The sequence below is a fragment of the Anomalospiza imberbis genome, chromosome 3 (genome assembly GCF_031753505.1).
Source record: "Anomalospiza imberbis isolate Cuckoo-Finch-1a 21T00152 chromosome 3, ASM3175350v1, whole genome shotgun sequence".
In the NCBI taxonomy this organism is placed as follows: domain Eukaryota; kingdom Metazoa; phylum Chordata; class Aves; order Passeriformes; family Viduidae; genus Anomalospiza; species Anomalospiza imberbis.
Window position 1 is genome coordinate 56300215 of NC_089683.1, and position 17936 is coordinate 56318150.

The 17936-nt window shown below is 36.7% G+C and overlaps 1 protein-coding gene across 13 annotated transcripts in view; it reads left to right on the top strand.

Annotated features, from left to right (window-relative positions):
• EYA4 (EYA transcriptional coactivator and phosphatase 4) overlaps nucleotides 1-17936 on the top strand; it is a 140140-nt gene that overhangs the window by 17546 nt on the left and 104658 nt on the right. For 10 of the 13 annotated variants that reach the window (XM_068184517.1, XM_068184524.1, XM_068184525.1 and 7 more), the window contains exon 2: nucleotides 544-636. In XM_068184517.1, the coding sequence (XP_068040618.1) occupies nucleotides 604-636 (33 nt within the window). In that variant the 5' untranslated portion in view covers nucleotides 544-603. Of the gene's footprint in view, nucleotides 1-534; nucleotides 637-17936 lie in introns of all 13 variants that reach the window. The other 3 variants (XM_068184515.1, XM_068184514.1, XM_068184513.1) reach the window with 1 other exon arrangement.

Consider the following 17936-nt stretch of genomic DNA (forward strand, 5'->3'; position numbering starts at 1 on the left):
AGGGAGCCACTTGTTATAAACCACTTTGTGTATTTAATTTAATCCTAAAGGAATTTAATGAACCTTAGAGAGGGGACTTCATGCTGATAATTGCATAATAACCTATTTTTATGCCAGACACTTAATGGCTAAGATGTTATCATTAAATGTGTATTAAGCAGTTCTCTTCTATAACTGTCTTTCTAAGATGTCCTCTCAAGGGTTATCTACTCAAGGGTTATCTACTCAAGGGTTGACTACTTAAACAGCTGCCTGTATTCAACATTTTAGCTTCTTTTTGTGTTTGTTTTCAGAGCTATTTTTTCTCTTGAAGGAGTCAAAGAAAAGTCCCTGTTTCTGTTGTTATATTTTAGATAGTTCCCTAAATAATACTGAAGATGTTGAAGCACTTTACATGAAATTAATCTTCATATGGGAATTTTGCTTCAGATTTTAGTGAAACCACAACCTCAGGGCGTTTGTTTATTGCAGATTTGCCTTAGAGGACCATAGACTAACATGTAGTTGTTTTTTTTTTTTTTTCTTTTAATTTAGACTACTGAGCTGTAAATTGAAAGGAAGATAATTTCTGCTTGTGGAGGAAAAGAAAGGTGAATAACCTCAATGGAAGACTCTCAGGATCTAAGTGAACAGTCAGTAAGTACAAATGTTGCTAAACTGAATGGAATGAGTTGAACTCTGTTCAAGTTGTGTGAAAGGATTTTACTTTGGATTTGAAAATTATAGTAAGATCTGAGGAAATCTTCCAAGCTCCTAGTTTTAAATCTTTTCGTTTGTACATTAAATGGGTGGTTTTAATCTTTTTTCTCTGTTGAAAGGAACGAGATCTTTGTTATGTAAGATTTTGCAGAACTACAATTGTTAGAGGGATATAATTAAGCTACATTGGAAGAATAAAATGTTAGAGACATGAACAATGGTATGCTTTGTTCAAATAATTGCATTAAAATGTATCTTCATAGTGGTCTGTCAGTTTTTCCAAATCAAGGGTTACCAAAAACAGAAGCAAAATATTTCAAATGGTCAGACTGTGGTAGATGATATACCTTATTTTTTTCAGGATTCTCTTGGATTTCAAGGGGACTGTGAGAATTGGTAGTCTATCCCCGTGTCCCATGTCAGAGAGAGATTCTTCTTTTCACTGACAGCATTTCTGGGAAAAATGGGACGGACATTTCTTCTCGTTTTTCCATTCTTATTTTTCCTTTCCTTTAAGGTTATCATCTTCAGATCTCCTCACCACCAGACTGCAGTTCTGAGGAGACAGCAGGCTCTGAGCAAATGCAAAGCTATCTGGGCTTGCCATCCAATGTATCGGGCTTTTTAGCATCTTAATTTTCTGCTGTTTCTTACTGCTTACAACAGGGACACATTTTGCCAGTACCATGATCCCTGTGATTCTCAGCTTGGACTTAGTGTACTAAAGATGAACAAAGGGATTTAGTATTCCTATTTCTGACATGCTGAAGGAGGTTATCCATGCAATAAACCTGTTTGAATATATATTTTTAGAGACTTTTAGGGGTAACACAAGTGCAAGTAAGTGGGAAGAGTTGCAGTGTTTCTAAAATGTCAGTAATTTTCTTTTATAAGGAGTACTTTTCTCCTGGTTGGGTAGCTCCTATCTGAGACTTTATCTTGGACTAGAATTTTATTACAGATTTTAAATGGTACAGGACTGGAAAGACTTAACAGTGTCTTAAGTCCCCATGGTGGCACTACCTGGGACAACTGCACATATTTATGTATTTAAAGTGCTCCCAATCAAAACTTTAGGGCCTGTAAAAGCCACATGGCTTCATAATTTAATAAAGTTTTATAAAGGTCATAAAAGATTAGGCAGAAGTTCATCTCTTGTAGTCTGTGAAACAATTTTTCTGTGGAGTATTCATGGTGTAGTTATTAATAGGAGGTAGATGAGCCAGTTTAGCTTACTGCAAAAACATCTTTCTGTAGTAGTTAAAATGTTTTTGCAACACTGAATGCTTGATAAATGCATATTTTAGAAGCAATTTTACTACCCCATCATAGCTTAATCTCTCTAGTATTTCTCGTAATTTCTACATAGCTTTATGCTATATGTGAAAATGGTCTGCAGATTGCAAATTGAGGTGAAATCTGTGCTGTGTTGCATATGAAGGTAGGATTTGCTGCACTCTTTGTGCTAGTGTCACAAAAAGTCATGATTCAAGACAAGTTTATTCTTCTTACTCTTCACTAACAGAGTCAGAATATGAAGGTAATGGGTGGGAGAGCCATTTCATCACTCCCTGTATCCAGGTGGGCACTGAGATTAAAATATCACCAAGAGTTTGGACACGGTCCTGGGAATTGTGTGAGGCCTGTCTGCCTAGAGCAGGCACTAAGCCTTCATCTCCCAACTTCAAAAGCCATTTCACTGTTACATCATGGTAAAACTCCTCTCTCAGCTAATTTCCAAACAAGAAAATAGTGTCTCTTGTTTAGTTCCTTAAAAGTCACAGGGCATGTCTGTGGGCTAGAGATCTCAGGAAGCAGGAGGCTTTGGTGGTTTAAACTCTAAGAAGGTATCAGATGTATCTGCTTGAAGTGTAGCTGTGCTGTTTTGTACTGGTTAACGCATTTTATACGGGTTAGCTCAGGGCAGTTTCTGCCCACCAGGCAGGATTTCTAATTCTTGATGTGTTCGGGGAGCATAAGTACTTAATTTCAGCCTCAAAATGTCTTTTAGAAGTTAAATGCATAATATTTAGATCATGAATATTCATGAAGTATAAGGATCTAGCCTCTGTTGCATGTGTATTAGATTGTGTGAATAAGCATGAGTGAAAGACCTGTGCTCAAACTTGTGCTGATACCTTGGTTTCAAATAGTCTAGTCCTTGGTTACTTTAAAGACTGCCTTTCTCTGCAGCTGAGATGGGTTAGGAGGTGTTTGCTTTTGCATGGTGTGTTTGATGGACAGTTGAGTTTTCTGAAGAGAAAGATTTCTTTATTGGATTAATTTCCCTGGGAATTATGTTAAAGAATCTTTCATCCTTGGGAAAAAAAGCCAGGCACAGTTCCTTGGTACAGTGAACAAGAATAATTTTCAAGTTCTTATTTTTTTAAAGTTTTATTTAAAGAAAGGAAATTATTCTAACTTTTGAGAGTAGATCATTCTCCTGAGGCATTTTATACTGTAGTGTAGTTTTTATTCTGACAGTCTTCTCTGTAAGTTTGAGATCACTATTGCTATTTTAACTAAAAAAATACACCAATAAGAAATTATTAGTTCTGTGATTCCTGTTCTGAAAGTATATCAGTTAGGTGAAACTTATATGATCATACCTAAGAGCAATTCCACAGCATCCCTGTTGAGATAAAATTTTATGAGAAATAAATTCTTCCCCTTTTGTCTCAGAGCAATGACAGCATGACCACACACTGCTTCAGAAATCTGTTCTCCCCTGTTCTCAGACCCTCTGAAGAATTGTGTTTGACTAAATTGAGCAGCTGCTGTTTTCTGAGATGCCAGCTTGATTAGATGTTATATATATCTATATATACATACACATTATGTCAGTAATTTATTTGTTTTTCCCATTTTTGACCCAAAGTCAGTCTCCTTGCCTAATTGTTGTTCTGTAGAGCCTCTGTATTGGGAAACCTCTTGTGCCCCTTTCCTTGCCTTCTCCTGGGTGGCAGAGGTGAGAGAATCAAGTCTTTATCAAGATCATTCAGTGGGAAAAAGAGTCGGAATCAGAATAGATTTTATTATACTATGGATTTTCTGCCTTTACTCACAAATGAATAGGTGAATAGCTCTATTTTGAAGACCAGTAGGAAAATGATGTAATTTACTAGCTGATGCAGAGGTGAGCTGGGATCCATCAGGTGCAGCTGAAATCCAGTGGATCCTTGCAATTAGCATGGATAGACCTGGGATGAGGTCTATCATGCTACTGTACTTTCTAGGGTGGGTGTGTGTCCAAAAAAGTTCGCAACTCTCTTTTCCTTTCCAATTCAGATGCAGAATATATTTGTCCATCCATGCATGGGATTTTCTTTTAATTTATGGGAAGGCTCAGTTAATAGTATTTTGAGTGAAAAAGAGGAAAATAGTAAGACATGTATTGCACAGATAGAAGAAAATAATCAAATGATCCTTTTCGTGTTATGATGTGAGGTTTGTCGTTAGGTTCAGGCTACTGCTTACCAAGTGAAAGAATACTTAAAGCCACATCAGTTGATCTTACCTGGACAGATGAAGCTATGTTATAAGTTCTATTTGTTTTGAAATGGAAGAGAAGGAAATTTTACATACCTTGTATTTATGAATAGTCTAGCAATAGGGAAACAAAAGTTTTTCAAGACTGGTCTTGGAAGATAATAAAAAAAACTATAATTTTTTAGCACCTAAATAGTCCTCTGTTGTGCTTCAGTCCAGCAGACACACTTAGGATTTTGAGAACTACAGGTTTACACTCTTTATTTTGTCTCTTTTAGTCATCACTTTCTGTTCAGTCTGTATTAGTAGAAGAAGAACAATTTGGCTGCTAACTTGCTAGTTTAAGGTTTCAAAGGGCCTTATTAGAAACTGGTGTAATTTCATCCCCTGGCCCTTTTATATAACAGCCTGCATATTTAGATTACTTCATTTTAACCTAGAATTAAACAATAGATTGCAGTGCTGTAGGACAGGACACTAGCAGATGTGAAGCTAAACCTGAATGAACAGGTTTTTATTTTTGTGACATTTGGACAATCATCCCCCTTGTGACCTGGGTAAGTTATTTGTTTTTTATCAGATTGTACAGACTGTTATATCTGTTACTTGCATTTATGGCCCACTTGCAGATGGATGATGCTTGGCAACCTTTTTTGGACAGTGTTGTTTCCCCATTTTTGTTTTATTTTAATGTGTGAAGCTGTCAGATGTGATCCCTTTGCAGATCAGTTTTCAGCTGCTGCTATTTCTCTGCTGCTTGAGCCTTGTACCTGCAGCATTAAATGTTCTCCACATCTGGGGTGGGCAGCCTGCTAGCACTTTGGCTGGAGCTTATTGCGGAGAAATAAAAATTAGTTTAAACATTTTATCTGAATTTTAAAATGCTTTGTTTCATTTTTCTGCATTGCAGCACATCATGTTGTGGTTCTCATCTCTGTTATATTAGCATTTGTAGGACTTGGAATATTACAGGCAATTCATCTTCTCAGGTTAGTGATGTTGCTTGAATGAGATATCTGGAAGTGATCTGGTCTAGCTTCTGGTCATGAAATGCTGACAGTATGCACAAATACGTCAGTTATGAGAGCAAGGAACATTTAAAATTGGTAAGTGAAGAAATTACAGATGTAGTAAAAAAAATGGTTCTCTTAATGAGTGATTATTTGCTTTTAATTAAAATCAGTCATTGAAGAAAAATGCCATAACTTCAACTCAGCTGTAATAGAAAGTAATAGAATACCAAGCTGTCTTTTCAAAGTCTTTTTGAGAATTGCGTAGATATTTCACTACCTCTTTTCTACAGACACAGTAACTTGCACAGAGAGGTGGTTTGCCATAAAGGATCCAAAATTATCACCTATTTTGAATTACAGTAGATCAAGAATAAATTGCAATACCATAATTCCTTGTCTCCCATCTAACAGGAATTTGAGGTAGAAACATCAATGTTGTTCTCTCTCAGCTGTAAGACCTTTACATATGACATAACAACTTCTATGAACACACACAGTTTTTTGCTCTTTCCTTTGTGCTCTACCACTTCAGCATTCTATCATTTCTATACAATAATCCACCGCTGTTAAATTTGAAGGCACTTTTTTCAAACTACATTAATAGTTTTATATATATTTTATATCTGTCATTTACCATATGGGACAGAACAAATGAAACAGCACTCAGAAGCAATTAATGCATTTTGACACGTAGAATAAACTGAGTAGACTTGTGTGTCATATGAATTGCATATCATTGGAGAAATAATTTGGCATGAAAGATATGAATGTTCACTGTTGACATGCATGTAATAGAAATGTGCATTTTTTCTGAGTTGATTAAAATTCTAATTTGAAAGCAGATTCTTTAAAAGCTAAGTAAGAAATCTCTTAATGTATCCAAGAGAATTCTACAGAATAATATCCATTACTTGTAAACTTGCAAGACGGGATGAGAAGAGGGGTTGGCAAACAGAAATGTTCCTGTCATTGTCACTGTCATGTTTGCTCTGGTTCAGCTCTCTGCCTGTCTCCTGGAAGATGTTACCATGTCAGTATCAGAGGTTTAAATAGAAAGGCACTGTATGGGCTTTATTTAATAACAAGGAAAACCAATAAAAGAAAATGTTCTGCTGTCACACACTGTCCTTGGACTGCTGACAAGGACTGACACATAGCTACTATATAGTTTGTCATTGCTGGTATTTCTGGCTTCAGAGAGGCCCCAGACTAGAATTTTAGGGATAGAACTACTTGGGAAAATTGCCACTGCCATATGCTACATGAACATTCCTCAAGGTAGATACCGTCTTCTGCACAGGGGACTCCAGGGTTCGTGGAGCATGAAATTCTCTATTACTAGTGATGTTACAGCCCTGATGTGATATGGATATCAGAGGTGATTTCTATTGTATTGTAACGGGTAACACCACTAGAAAAAATAATGGCAAAAATTTGCAGGTGGCAAAAATTGTCTTCAAGGCCTGAAAATGGGGCCAGCTTAGACCTTCTTTGAATTCTCCACAAGGACCCATTCACCTAAGAAAAGGTTTGTATCTATGCATGCATACATCAGATTTGGAACATATGAGTCAGTCCAACAAAAGTATTATCTCCCTCTATAAATGGTGTTTTTTTAGAATAAATCAGAATCTGACACATTCCAAGCTCTGCAGATGAATTTTGCTTGTATGATATGATACTTTTTCAAGCATTTAAAATACCAAATTTATAAATGTTATACTTCTTATTTATTTTAATATTGAATTTTAACTTAGAATTACTCACAAAATTTCCAAAAGTGTCCATGTCTGTCCAATTTGTGACTGCAAAATGAAAATACAAGTTTCCTTAGCACAGAGTTTGTACATCAGCTTAGGCTTCTGATTTTGACAGTGTCCAGGTGCAGTTAACATGTTCAGACATACTTTCTTCTTCAGTAAAAAGGGCTCAGGGTTTTGTAAAGAAAACAAAATATTCAACAACATGACAGTAAATCAATCTTCTCTAGCTTTTTCATTTTGCAAGGCTAAATGCCTAATGCCTTCATGCCTATTAAAAAACTAAATCTACATTTTCACATGAAAAGCATGGTTTACACTGAACATACATTAGATTTCTACTCATTTGATTATTGTAAAAAGTCCAGATGCAGCAGTGTGCTGAAGAATGTGTGGGACTTAGGGGATGTGATTAAGCCCAGGGATTTTTCATGTGCTTAAATTAGGCATGTGCTTAAATACTTTTCTGAAAAAGACTTGGAAATACAGTAAAAAATAAAAGCAGTAATTTCAGAAATATTTTACTAGCAAATACATCTGAATGATTTGTGGCTGCAGCTACTGTTTACTCAACATTATGTAACAGTCATGGTTTCTTTCTTCTCCTTAGCTTCCTTCAGCTTTTGTCTGAGCTTTACCTACATATCCAAGTGGTTGACTTGCAAATCAGCTTGTATTAAAAAAGAGAAGAATGACAGGGAGAAATATTAAATAATTTTTAAATAATAAATTGATGCTAGCCAAAGAATCTAATTGCGTATTTCATAAAGTATGTCTTAAACACATTGGGCACATGCAGACCCATTAAACCACACTCACATCCTTGTCTTCTCTTATATTTGGTTAAATCTTTAGCAATGTGAAGAAGACATTAAAATCATTGAAATGTTTTGGCTACAGTAGATAGAAGTAATTATGCCATAATATAACTTAAGGCAGAATTTGTCCCAGAGGATCCCATTGGAATAACAATGTGAAGCTCATGTTGTTTATTTATTTATATATTTATTAGTTAAATAATTCATTTTAAGGTTTGTTAATGCTTCTCCATGCTCCTGAAAGCAACACCTAATGCTCATGCAACACCTGATGCTAAGAGTATTGTCATGGCAGCATCCTTTTCCTTGTGTCATCACTTGGACTTCAGCAGTGATTGTGCTTTAGTCAAAGACATCACCAACCCAAATATGAAGCATCTTGCATCTCAGATACCCAGAGATTTTTGTTGGAGTGCTACTTTTATAAAGGCAAGCTCTAGGTGAGAAACAAAGAAACTAGGTGTGTTTAACTGAAGATTGAACTAATACCTTCTTAAATGTGGCAGCAAATCTATTGTATCTCTTTCTTTTTTGTGTATGATAACAGCAGAGGAATGAATGTTAGCTGACCATGATTCCATGATTTTTTGATTTTTTTTTGTTTGTTTGTATTTGGTACTGGAAGCAGTGACTAATGGGATTTCTGTCATGAAAAAGAGCATCTTTTCTAGTTCAGGTCTAGTTGTACCTGTTTTTGTGAAACTTACTTGGCTTTAAATTTTTACTCTTTGGTCCTGGGCCACATGAAATTTTTCTTTTTGTGATTCAGTCAAAGTATACCAGAGAAGGAGCTAAAGCAAACATCACTTATTTCTGAAATGAAAAAGAATGTTTTTCTTATTTCAGTTAGCAATGCTGCTAAAAAATTATACAGGTTTTCAAGTTTCAGTTTTTCATGCAGTCACCTTCCCTGTGGGGCTACTCATGGCTTGCAGTGAAATGTGTTGGGCTGCCACCTGAGCTTTAGGGGATTTACATAGTAACAGCCCACAGCCTGGGAGCCTAGTGTTGCTGGACATGGCAGTGTAGATCCTAAATTCCATCCAATAAAAAATCAAACTATAGTTTGTAGTTCAAAATCCAGTAATCTGTGCTTTAACTGTTTTTCAGGGATACTTTTTACTGACTGTGCAAAAACGATTTGTGCATTTACCCACCCAGATAGGATCAAGGTTGAGAAAGAACTTCTCACTAAATGGTGATCCTCATAGTGGCTCTCAAGCAGCCAGGAAAACCTCTTCTTGCTCTTTTTTCCATTCATTCTAAGATTCTTACTGTGTTAAAATTCTTCCAGCAGCCTGTGCCTTGAATACAGCACATTGCTTTCCCAGCAGTTCGGGCCTTTGCTTGAGTGGAACGGGCTGTCATTTCCTCTCCTCCTTTTTTGTTTGTTTTCTTTGAGTTGTGAAATAAACTTGATAGTATGACAATTTTTAAAACAGTGAAATTAAAATAATTCTGTAATGAAATGTGTGGAGTATTTCTATCATTCAGTGGGTTTTATCATCAGAGGGAGCAAAGTTAATTGTTCTGTAGTTAATTGGTATTCTCTGTTTTGCCTCAACCACTATTAACTGCATTTATGTAAACAGCCTGGCCCTGACAGTCCCTGATGCATTAGGGGCACCTGAGCTTCCCTTGCTTTCTCTTGCTTACCCTGGTTGCCATGGACCATCCCTGGATGCTTTTAATTTAATGAACTGGATTCAGTCAGCCTTCACTGCACTGGACACAGGAGCCTCTGTTCTCAGGGAAGTCCAGCACACAGGAAGAGTGGATGCTGTGCACAGTCAGTCAGATGCTGTATACAGGGGTACAAGTGTTCAGGACCTTGAATCCAGCTACAGTTTCCCTTCACATACATTTAATCAGTTTCTAATAACACACACTGAGCTACTGGTTATCATCCTCCATTATCTATCTATTATCTACTTTTCAAGAGATTAGTTACTCAGGCTAAGCTCAAGTCATTGTCACATTCACAAGTTCAGTTTATGCTAAATAATCTTAAGAGCTGTATTTGTTTACACCTTTCTGTATGTACTTTTTCTTCCATGTAGTAATTTTGGTTGTGGTGGTGCTGGAGCTTTGGTGGGCTATGGACATGCAGATATCCCGCTGTTTATCCTGCAATCTAGCTGCTTGTCTGCCATGTTCTCAAATTCATTGCCCAGGTTAAACAGCTTTGATTATGGGTTTTAGTGGGTTTTTACTGCATCAGTGTAAAATTGATGATTACCTTGTAGCCTCTGTAGTGTAGCACCTGCATCTAGAAGTTTCATAAAAATGAAACTTATTTTATCCCCTCATCCCATAGCTTTGAAGGTTCAAGTGTGAGTTTGTAATTTCAAATGGAATGCTTATTAATAACAGTAGTAAATGATAATTTAAAGCATACTCCTTGGGGCATCACAAGTGAAAATCATAGGCTTTCAAGAAGCTGATTCCATATTGAATTTCATGCATAATTTGCTTTTAAGTCAAGGAATACAGCATTTAATTAATTGAAGGAAAATTATACTTTTTCCTTGCAAGATAATAGATTTAATCTGAAGATAACTGCAAATTGAAAGTAGGAGTAGAGGAAATAGGCCTTGTAGGATGAAGGGCAGTTATGTGATGCACCATTGGCTGATTGTTCATAAACTCTTCAGTTCTTTCTTCTTAGAACCAGGGTTCAGTACTCAGTTTTGATAAAAGCAAACACATGATTGACCTGAACTTCCCAGGTTGAAATAATACCTAATTTTAGATTTAGCAGGGTAGAATTAGCTAGCATTTTGAGAACTTTATACTGAACTATTTACTGAAAGTCTCTCAGTTCATGTAATTAAACTGTATTTTAAAACATGTCTATGGATGCAGATGTATTGCAATAATGTTACATTTCACCTGGTTTTCTGACGGTGCTGGATATTTTCTGTTTTGGACATTTACCATATAAAGAGTAAGAGTTCTGTTGAAAGTCCTGGTCTTGAGCTGTGATAAATAAAACTGAATAATTGCGTAACAAGACATGCTACCAAATATAATAGATTTGAAAAAGTGACTTGTTTCCAGTTGACAGTCTACAGATCTGCTTTGTATTATTGTCTGTGCATTGATGAGAGAAGACTTAGAATTGCTTAGAATATAGGCATTTGGAAAATTTTGTAGCAATGCAGCTGTAGTTAACCGGTTACATCAACAAAGATTGAATGCAAATCTAGAGCCTGATTCCAACATAGTTATGCAGCTTTAAAATTTACCAATTACCCATCAGTAGGGTATCAAGCAGAGCTGCCATCCAAAAAGCTTATGTCAGCACTTAAAAAGAGTAGGAGAAAAAAAAAGTATGTTTAGATTGTGCTACTCACTACTTTCATGTTCTGTGGTGTATGGGAAATTGTCTATTTTTTCAGACAAGAAAATCTTAATGTGGTCAACATGCTAAAATATATAGTAATAAAAGCCAGATTATAATGCTCAGGAAGCTTGTACTACATGGTCCTTAATGGATGAATGAATTTCTCATGCCTACCATGCAGGTCAAAAAGACTTCTGTAAAATTTTATGTCTACATTGAGTTCCATTTGTAACTGGTCTTGCAATAATATTCAGTCAGTACGTCAGTACTGCAGGTATCACCTGATTGTGGATCTGCAAATCAAACTGCAAAATTCAGCATGCTCACCTGTAAGAGTATAGAGCTGAGAAAGAAATGTAATTATCCCAGGGGCAATGCTATATTCCTTGCTATCTGGTTTCACCTAATATGATGTGCACTGAAGAGAAAGGGTGCCAGATGGTTGTGAAAGAGCTGCAGCCCAGCTTCTTTAAAATCGCCAGTTACAGAAATCCATCTGGCATATGCCAAGAGCGGGAGCTGACCAACTAGCTGTCCTGTGATTTCCAGTAGTCTCAAGAGACATTCTTGAGGCCTTGAGTGAGTAAGTGATGCAGTGCCTAACCAGGAACTGGAGCATTTCAAAACATCTGAAATTTTCAGCTGAATGTTTCACAGTCCTCAGAAATTATACTTGCTCATAACATGGTTTCAGAAAAAGATAAGAAAAAAACATCAACATCTGTAATACTTACCTCAGTTCTCTTGGAAAATTTACATTTTCACAGAGGAAATCATCAGTATAGAGTATAGATAGGAATGCATGGGTTATGGGTGATTATCCTGCAGATTTTCAGTGCTGAAAGAAAGCAAAAGATGGAAAATAGCTTCCATGGGGAAAAAGGTAACCGACTGTGTAAATGATGAGTGTGAGGATACTTTGACCAAGTATATACAGTAATGTAGAAAAGTAAAATGCAGCAATGCTGCCTGCTGGGACAGGACTCCTTGGCTGTTGGTTTCACTAAGCCACTGTGTTTACTCTTCATTTTTATATTTTTCAGTGCTTCTACTGTAGCAAAACATCAAAGTGCCATGACTGAGTAATACTTGAAAAATGAAATGTATGTCATCTAGGGGAGGTCATTGGAACATTGTCTGATGTTTGGAGCTAACTTTGTCTGTTCCTAGTATTCACTTATCCTTTACTACTGCTTGCTGGGAGAGAATGGGAGAATAAGTCCCTGCTATTCTGCTGCTGCTCAGTGGTAGCTTTTGAGCTTAAACTTAACAAAAAAATGTATCTCAGACAATCAGACAATTATAAGAGTCTTGAAGCTCATTAGAGGCACAGATGTGTTAGTATATGCAGAGAAAATCTCCAACTGCTTAATCTTTATTTTACATTGGGTTTTTCTTTTCCATATCTTTCCTTGTGTCTTTCTCAGGGGAGTATAAACAGTTACCCTTGAAATTTGGGGTCAGAAAACAGTCTTCAGGAGATGCTACAGTGCAAAACAGGAACAGAAGATTTGAGTGTACATTTGTGTACACTCAAAGAAGGGTGTTTTATGTGGTGATAAAGACCTCTGCAGTAATATTTTCTCTTTTATGAATACTGCTACAAAGATGAGGCCTTTGTATTTGGCTGCATAGAGATGTTACTGTCATGTGAAGACCAAAAAGTTCCTGCCATTTTCTTCCACTTCATGGTTTACAGTAAGCTTTGTCCAGCTGGGGGAAAAGACTACATTGTCTTTTCATCTATAAATGTCAGTAGTGTCACCAGGTAAGTTTGCATGTGTGATTTTTCTGTTTTTCCAGAAGAAAATGCCTCCACTCAAATTAGAGAAGCCCAGTGAGTGATTTACCCAATTCCAGACTAAGGTATGCTTGTGAGCTTGAATACATGAACTCCACTGGAACTTGGCTTTATTCCCAGGGCTTCCCATTTAACGTCATATGGTACATACTGTGAAGGTATAATGCCCTGTAAGTTGGAGACTTAATGATGTCAGATTAAAGGGGAAAAGGGAGAAAATATCCATCTTAGAAATTAAGGGAAGTTGTAGCTGCCTTCCATATGGAGAGCAAATGATGGAATAAATCATTCTTGTATTCCTGGAACAGACTGGACTATTCTGCAGTAATAAAAAATGAATACAAGAAGTGCAGTAATGGTATCATGCAGTGTGTAGTATTTGGTGCTGTTTTTCACCAAAAGGATACATAACTGTGTAGATGTCAAGTGAGCTTGCAACCATCCTTCAACTTTTTCCTGCTTTTTGTACTTCTCTTAGTTGCCTGAAGAAAGCTACTAGTACACACTATCCTAATGACAGTATTTACTAGAACACAGGAGATTACTGCTGTGCTTTCTCCGCTCAGTACCCACGCAAGCGATGTGTAGCAAAGAAGATGAGCCTTTTTGGTGCAGAGAAGTAGAAATCATTGTGGCACAATTAGCATTAAAGGATTCTGGTTTAGATGGTATAATAACAAAGCATGGAAAATATGTGTCTACTCCACCCAAACATCTTTCTCTCCCTCTATCTTCATACTTTATAAAGAAACACAGTTTTCACACTTGTTGTCAGTGTAAATAGTTTAATGTATAATATTTAGTGGACATGGTTTGAAGATAGGTTTTTTATCAATTGGTTTTAACATCTGTTATATCTCCAACAAAAAAAATTACTGTTTAAATACTGAAGTATGTTAATATTTTAAATATTGCATTTTGATAAGCCAGTAAACATCTGCTAATTCAGTAGAAAATTCTTGACTATCAAAATAACAGTAAACAAATAAACAAAATACATGATAACCAAAGCAAACCCTACAGATCCTTCACTGTATTATGCAGTGGAACTAGCAGGTAAGTGCACTTTTTGTGCCAGTGTTTTGTAGTTCATACTGGAAATATTTGTCATTTGAGCAAATTCAACCTAAGTATGAGAGAAAATCTGGCAGATTTTTTGAAATGTAATCAAGCATTTTTGCACTGAAATAGCACATATGCCCAGCATGTATCTGTAAATTCTTGCTGTGTCTGTATTTTGGCTAGTAAGAGACATTGGTGCAAAGAATGAGTTGAAGAGAATAATGAGAAAAAACAAAAATCCAACCCAGAGTATTTGTAATTAGTATGGCTGTACGATGTGATGGGCTTTGAGGACCGCAGAAGGAAACAAACAGAGAAGCTGTTAGACTATGGTCTTCATACTCAGAGAAGAGGAACTTCCGCATCCTTATTTGCCATACTAAAAGCACACAGTAAAGAAGCTGCTGCATGATTGCATGGGTTTGTGGCTGGATATGTGATCCTTTAGAGATCCTTCAGTGATTGTTGCATGATGATAAGTAAAGCCTTTGGAAACTCTTAAGTCAGACTAGGGTAGCAATGCATTAATTGGTACACAGACTTTGCAGCCCTCTGCTGTTTCTGCCCTACCTACTCGTCATGTTGCTGTGAGTTGAAGAGAACCTTGCTTCTCTCTCTGAAGTTCATCTGCAGCCCTGGTATTCTGCTCAGGTTATGCAGACACCTTTCCATTACACAGGGTTGGGTTGGCCATCAGGATCTCAGTTCATGAAGGCTGCCCATTTAAAAACTGTTCTGTTGGTTTAGTTGCATGATGTTATGATTTGTAAGTGTAACTAAAAAATAATATCTCATTACTGTGGCTTTCAATCCTTCAAGATTGATTTGAATAAGTATGCTTAATAGCACTGCAATTGAATTGTACAAAGCCCTCTGCATTTTAATAGATGGACTGATTCCAAAAATATGTTAGTAATGTTGTGAGAGTTTGTATAGCTTCTGGTTTGTGAAATACAAAGTTTAGAGTATCCAATACTTAATAAAATTTCTGCTATTTTCAGTATTAATAAAAATTGCCAAGGAATGAAACTGCAGCATATATTAAAATTATATTTCTCTTGCCTTGAAGGAGATTACAAATCTAGCTTTTATCTCTTTGATCAAAGCTCGTGTGGGCAGCAGCATATTTTTGAACTTAGTGGCTCTTAGTATAAAGTTTTGAATGGTTCTGCTGTTACATACTTTTATACAGCTTAAAATTAATTTTTAGTGATAGAAAGTCAGTGTAAACTAGGTAAAAAAGGTATCCCTTTTTAGCAAAACAGTTATTTGAAACTAAGTGAGGGGTCTGGTATTCCCATACATAGGCATAATTACCATTCTAAGACTTGGGTTTCCCCAGTGCAGACCACAGGGTTTTCCTGCTGGTTTATAATCACATGCAGATATGACAGCGTATCTAAATTTGCCATTTTTCAGACCTTGCCAGTGGCTCTTAATCCCCTTGTGTGTCCTCAGTCAGCTTCCCGCTTTGCCTGGAGCAACTGCTGAGCAACGTCACTTGCTGGTGGCCACCTTGTTTTGCAGCTTTGGATTTCTCAGAGAGCAGCACTGCAAGGGAGGGAAAAAGCAAAGTTCTTGCTCTGTACTGCTGCTAATGAAAAAGGAATGACCTTCTTGAAGACATCTTCCCTGTTGGTTGATCAACACATCTGGAGTTGTTTCCTTCCTTGCCTTCCTGTTTGTGCTGGCTCTAACTGGGTGTGCATCAGTAGATTCAGACCATGTCACAGTCAGCTCTTTGGCCACCAGCCATTTATCCCCGTTTTATCAATATGCCCAAAGATGTCCATCTGCTGGAAAATTAAATAATGTGAACAAAAGGGGATCTGCATCTTTTCCAGCACTTTCCTGCAGTGGATTAGGAATGTGAAGATACCAAATGGGTCTTGGGATCTGATTATACTCAGATCTCCTTTTGTCCATGCTGCGTTTGACAGAGCAGTATGCTCGACTGTTCTGTTTTAAGCAGCGCATCATATCTTAAAAAATATAAAGGTGCATAAATGAAAGCTTATGCTCTGGAGCTAAGTTCCCAGTTACTTTTAGTCATACATTTTATGTCTGTTATACCCATTTCCTATGGTACTATGAACTTGATTCAGAAAAGCATATAAGCATGTGCTTAATTAAGTGCTTTCCTGAATAGGTATGCTTTTCTGAATTGGAGCCCATGAGTAACTGGCATGTGGGCTGTAATCTCCCACCTGGGACATTCTGGGGGTGGATATTAGAAGACAAAACAGGTTTTTTCCTGCTTTTTCTGCTTTCTGGAAGTCTCCTCCTGCTCTAGATGATTTCAGATTTTGATAAAGTGCATTCATCTGTGAGCTGAATCAGGCTTTACGTTTATGGTATTCATCATTTAAATCCCTTTGTTTTGAATAAATACAGGTTGTAATTGATAGAAAGTATATTTGCATTTCATGTTAGAAAGCTAGATGACATGGATACTCTTAAAAGAAATTAAAGAAAACTTTCTTCTCAATTTGGAAATCATTTTCATAGCCTTGGTTTTGGTATTTAGTACAGCTTAGGGTTTTTTAACAGCAAAATTAATTTAGTTATTTCGACGATCATGTGATCGACTGCCCAAAGTGTGTTCTTTGGCACAGGTCCAGATTCTTGTTCTCTTTTGGAAGTGTTACAGCTGCAATAAATTTGATTTCACCCTTGATAATTTCTATAATGTGTAGTAATAATGTATTGCTGATTTAGTGTTGTTGCCTTTCTACTAAGGAAAAAAAAGGTCACAAATCACAAAATTGCAAATGTTATTATATTTACTGCACTTAAGTAGTTGTATATACATGAAATTCAAATATGCTTCAAGATTTGTTTGGTGTCTAGTTTTGGGAGGTTATTCAAATAACATAAACTCTGCAGTTTGCATGTTACTTGTCACTTCTGAAAATTCTGGTAGGTTCCACTGTTTCCTTTGAGGTCTCTGTTGAGTATTTAATAGAAAAAATGCAAAATAATCAAGAAGATTTGCCTCTATATTCATGAAACACACTATATTCTTTATACTTGGTAATGTATTAGAATATTACAAGGTACATATATGCAAAAGGATCTTTAGATGAGTGGAAAAAAAGTTGGCTTTTTATTTTGGTAAGTCATTTAATTTTTTTTTTTTTTTGGTAAATCCATTCTGTGGTCTTGCTGAGATTATGCTCATTTCATAGGTGTAAAATTTCTTACAAACTGCCTTTCTGTTACATAGTTAGCAATCTATTGCATTGCTCTCACAGACACATCTTAACATTGTAAGAATTTTTTTTTCCTGGAAAAATGTTAATACTTTATAAACTTTGCTAAAGAGATTGTCTTAGAAGAGAAACATAGTCTGGGAGCAGAGGAGAAGACTACAAAAAGGAGAGTGACCAAACCACCCCTTCCAGGTCCCAGTTCTCTGTGGTAATGTGGGACTTTCTCCGTGAAGTCTGGTAGTACTTGCTGGTTGAACATTACCACCTCTGTGTTTAGTTTCATTAAAGAAAGTTTTTGGCAGGTAAGATGGATTATGTGCTTCCCCTAGGTAGCAGTTGTTAATGTATGGGTTTGGACACTGCTTTGCAGCCCTCTGGAGCACAGGTTGTTCAAAGGCTTGAACACAGTCGCTGGTCCTCCTGCCATGCCCATGCGCCACCGCTATGTGGTCATTGGCCCTTGTTTTGCATATTTAAACCTGTCCTCTGCTGGAGACCCCTGTTTGTAGCTCATGTACCTGGTAGCAAAGAAAGGGCTTTGGACTCCTCCCTTTTCATGGTATTTCTACCAGCTCCCTGTTTTACAACTTTTTAGGAGGAAGTATCAGTAGAGAAGATACAGTTTCCTTATACAACCTTTAGGATATGAGATGCTGTGATCACACTGGAGCTGCAGCATCATTTTTGTCACCCTTAGAGGTGCAAGAACTGCTAAATATGAAGAGGATCATGAGCC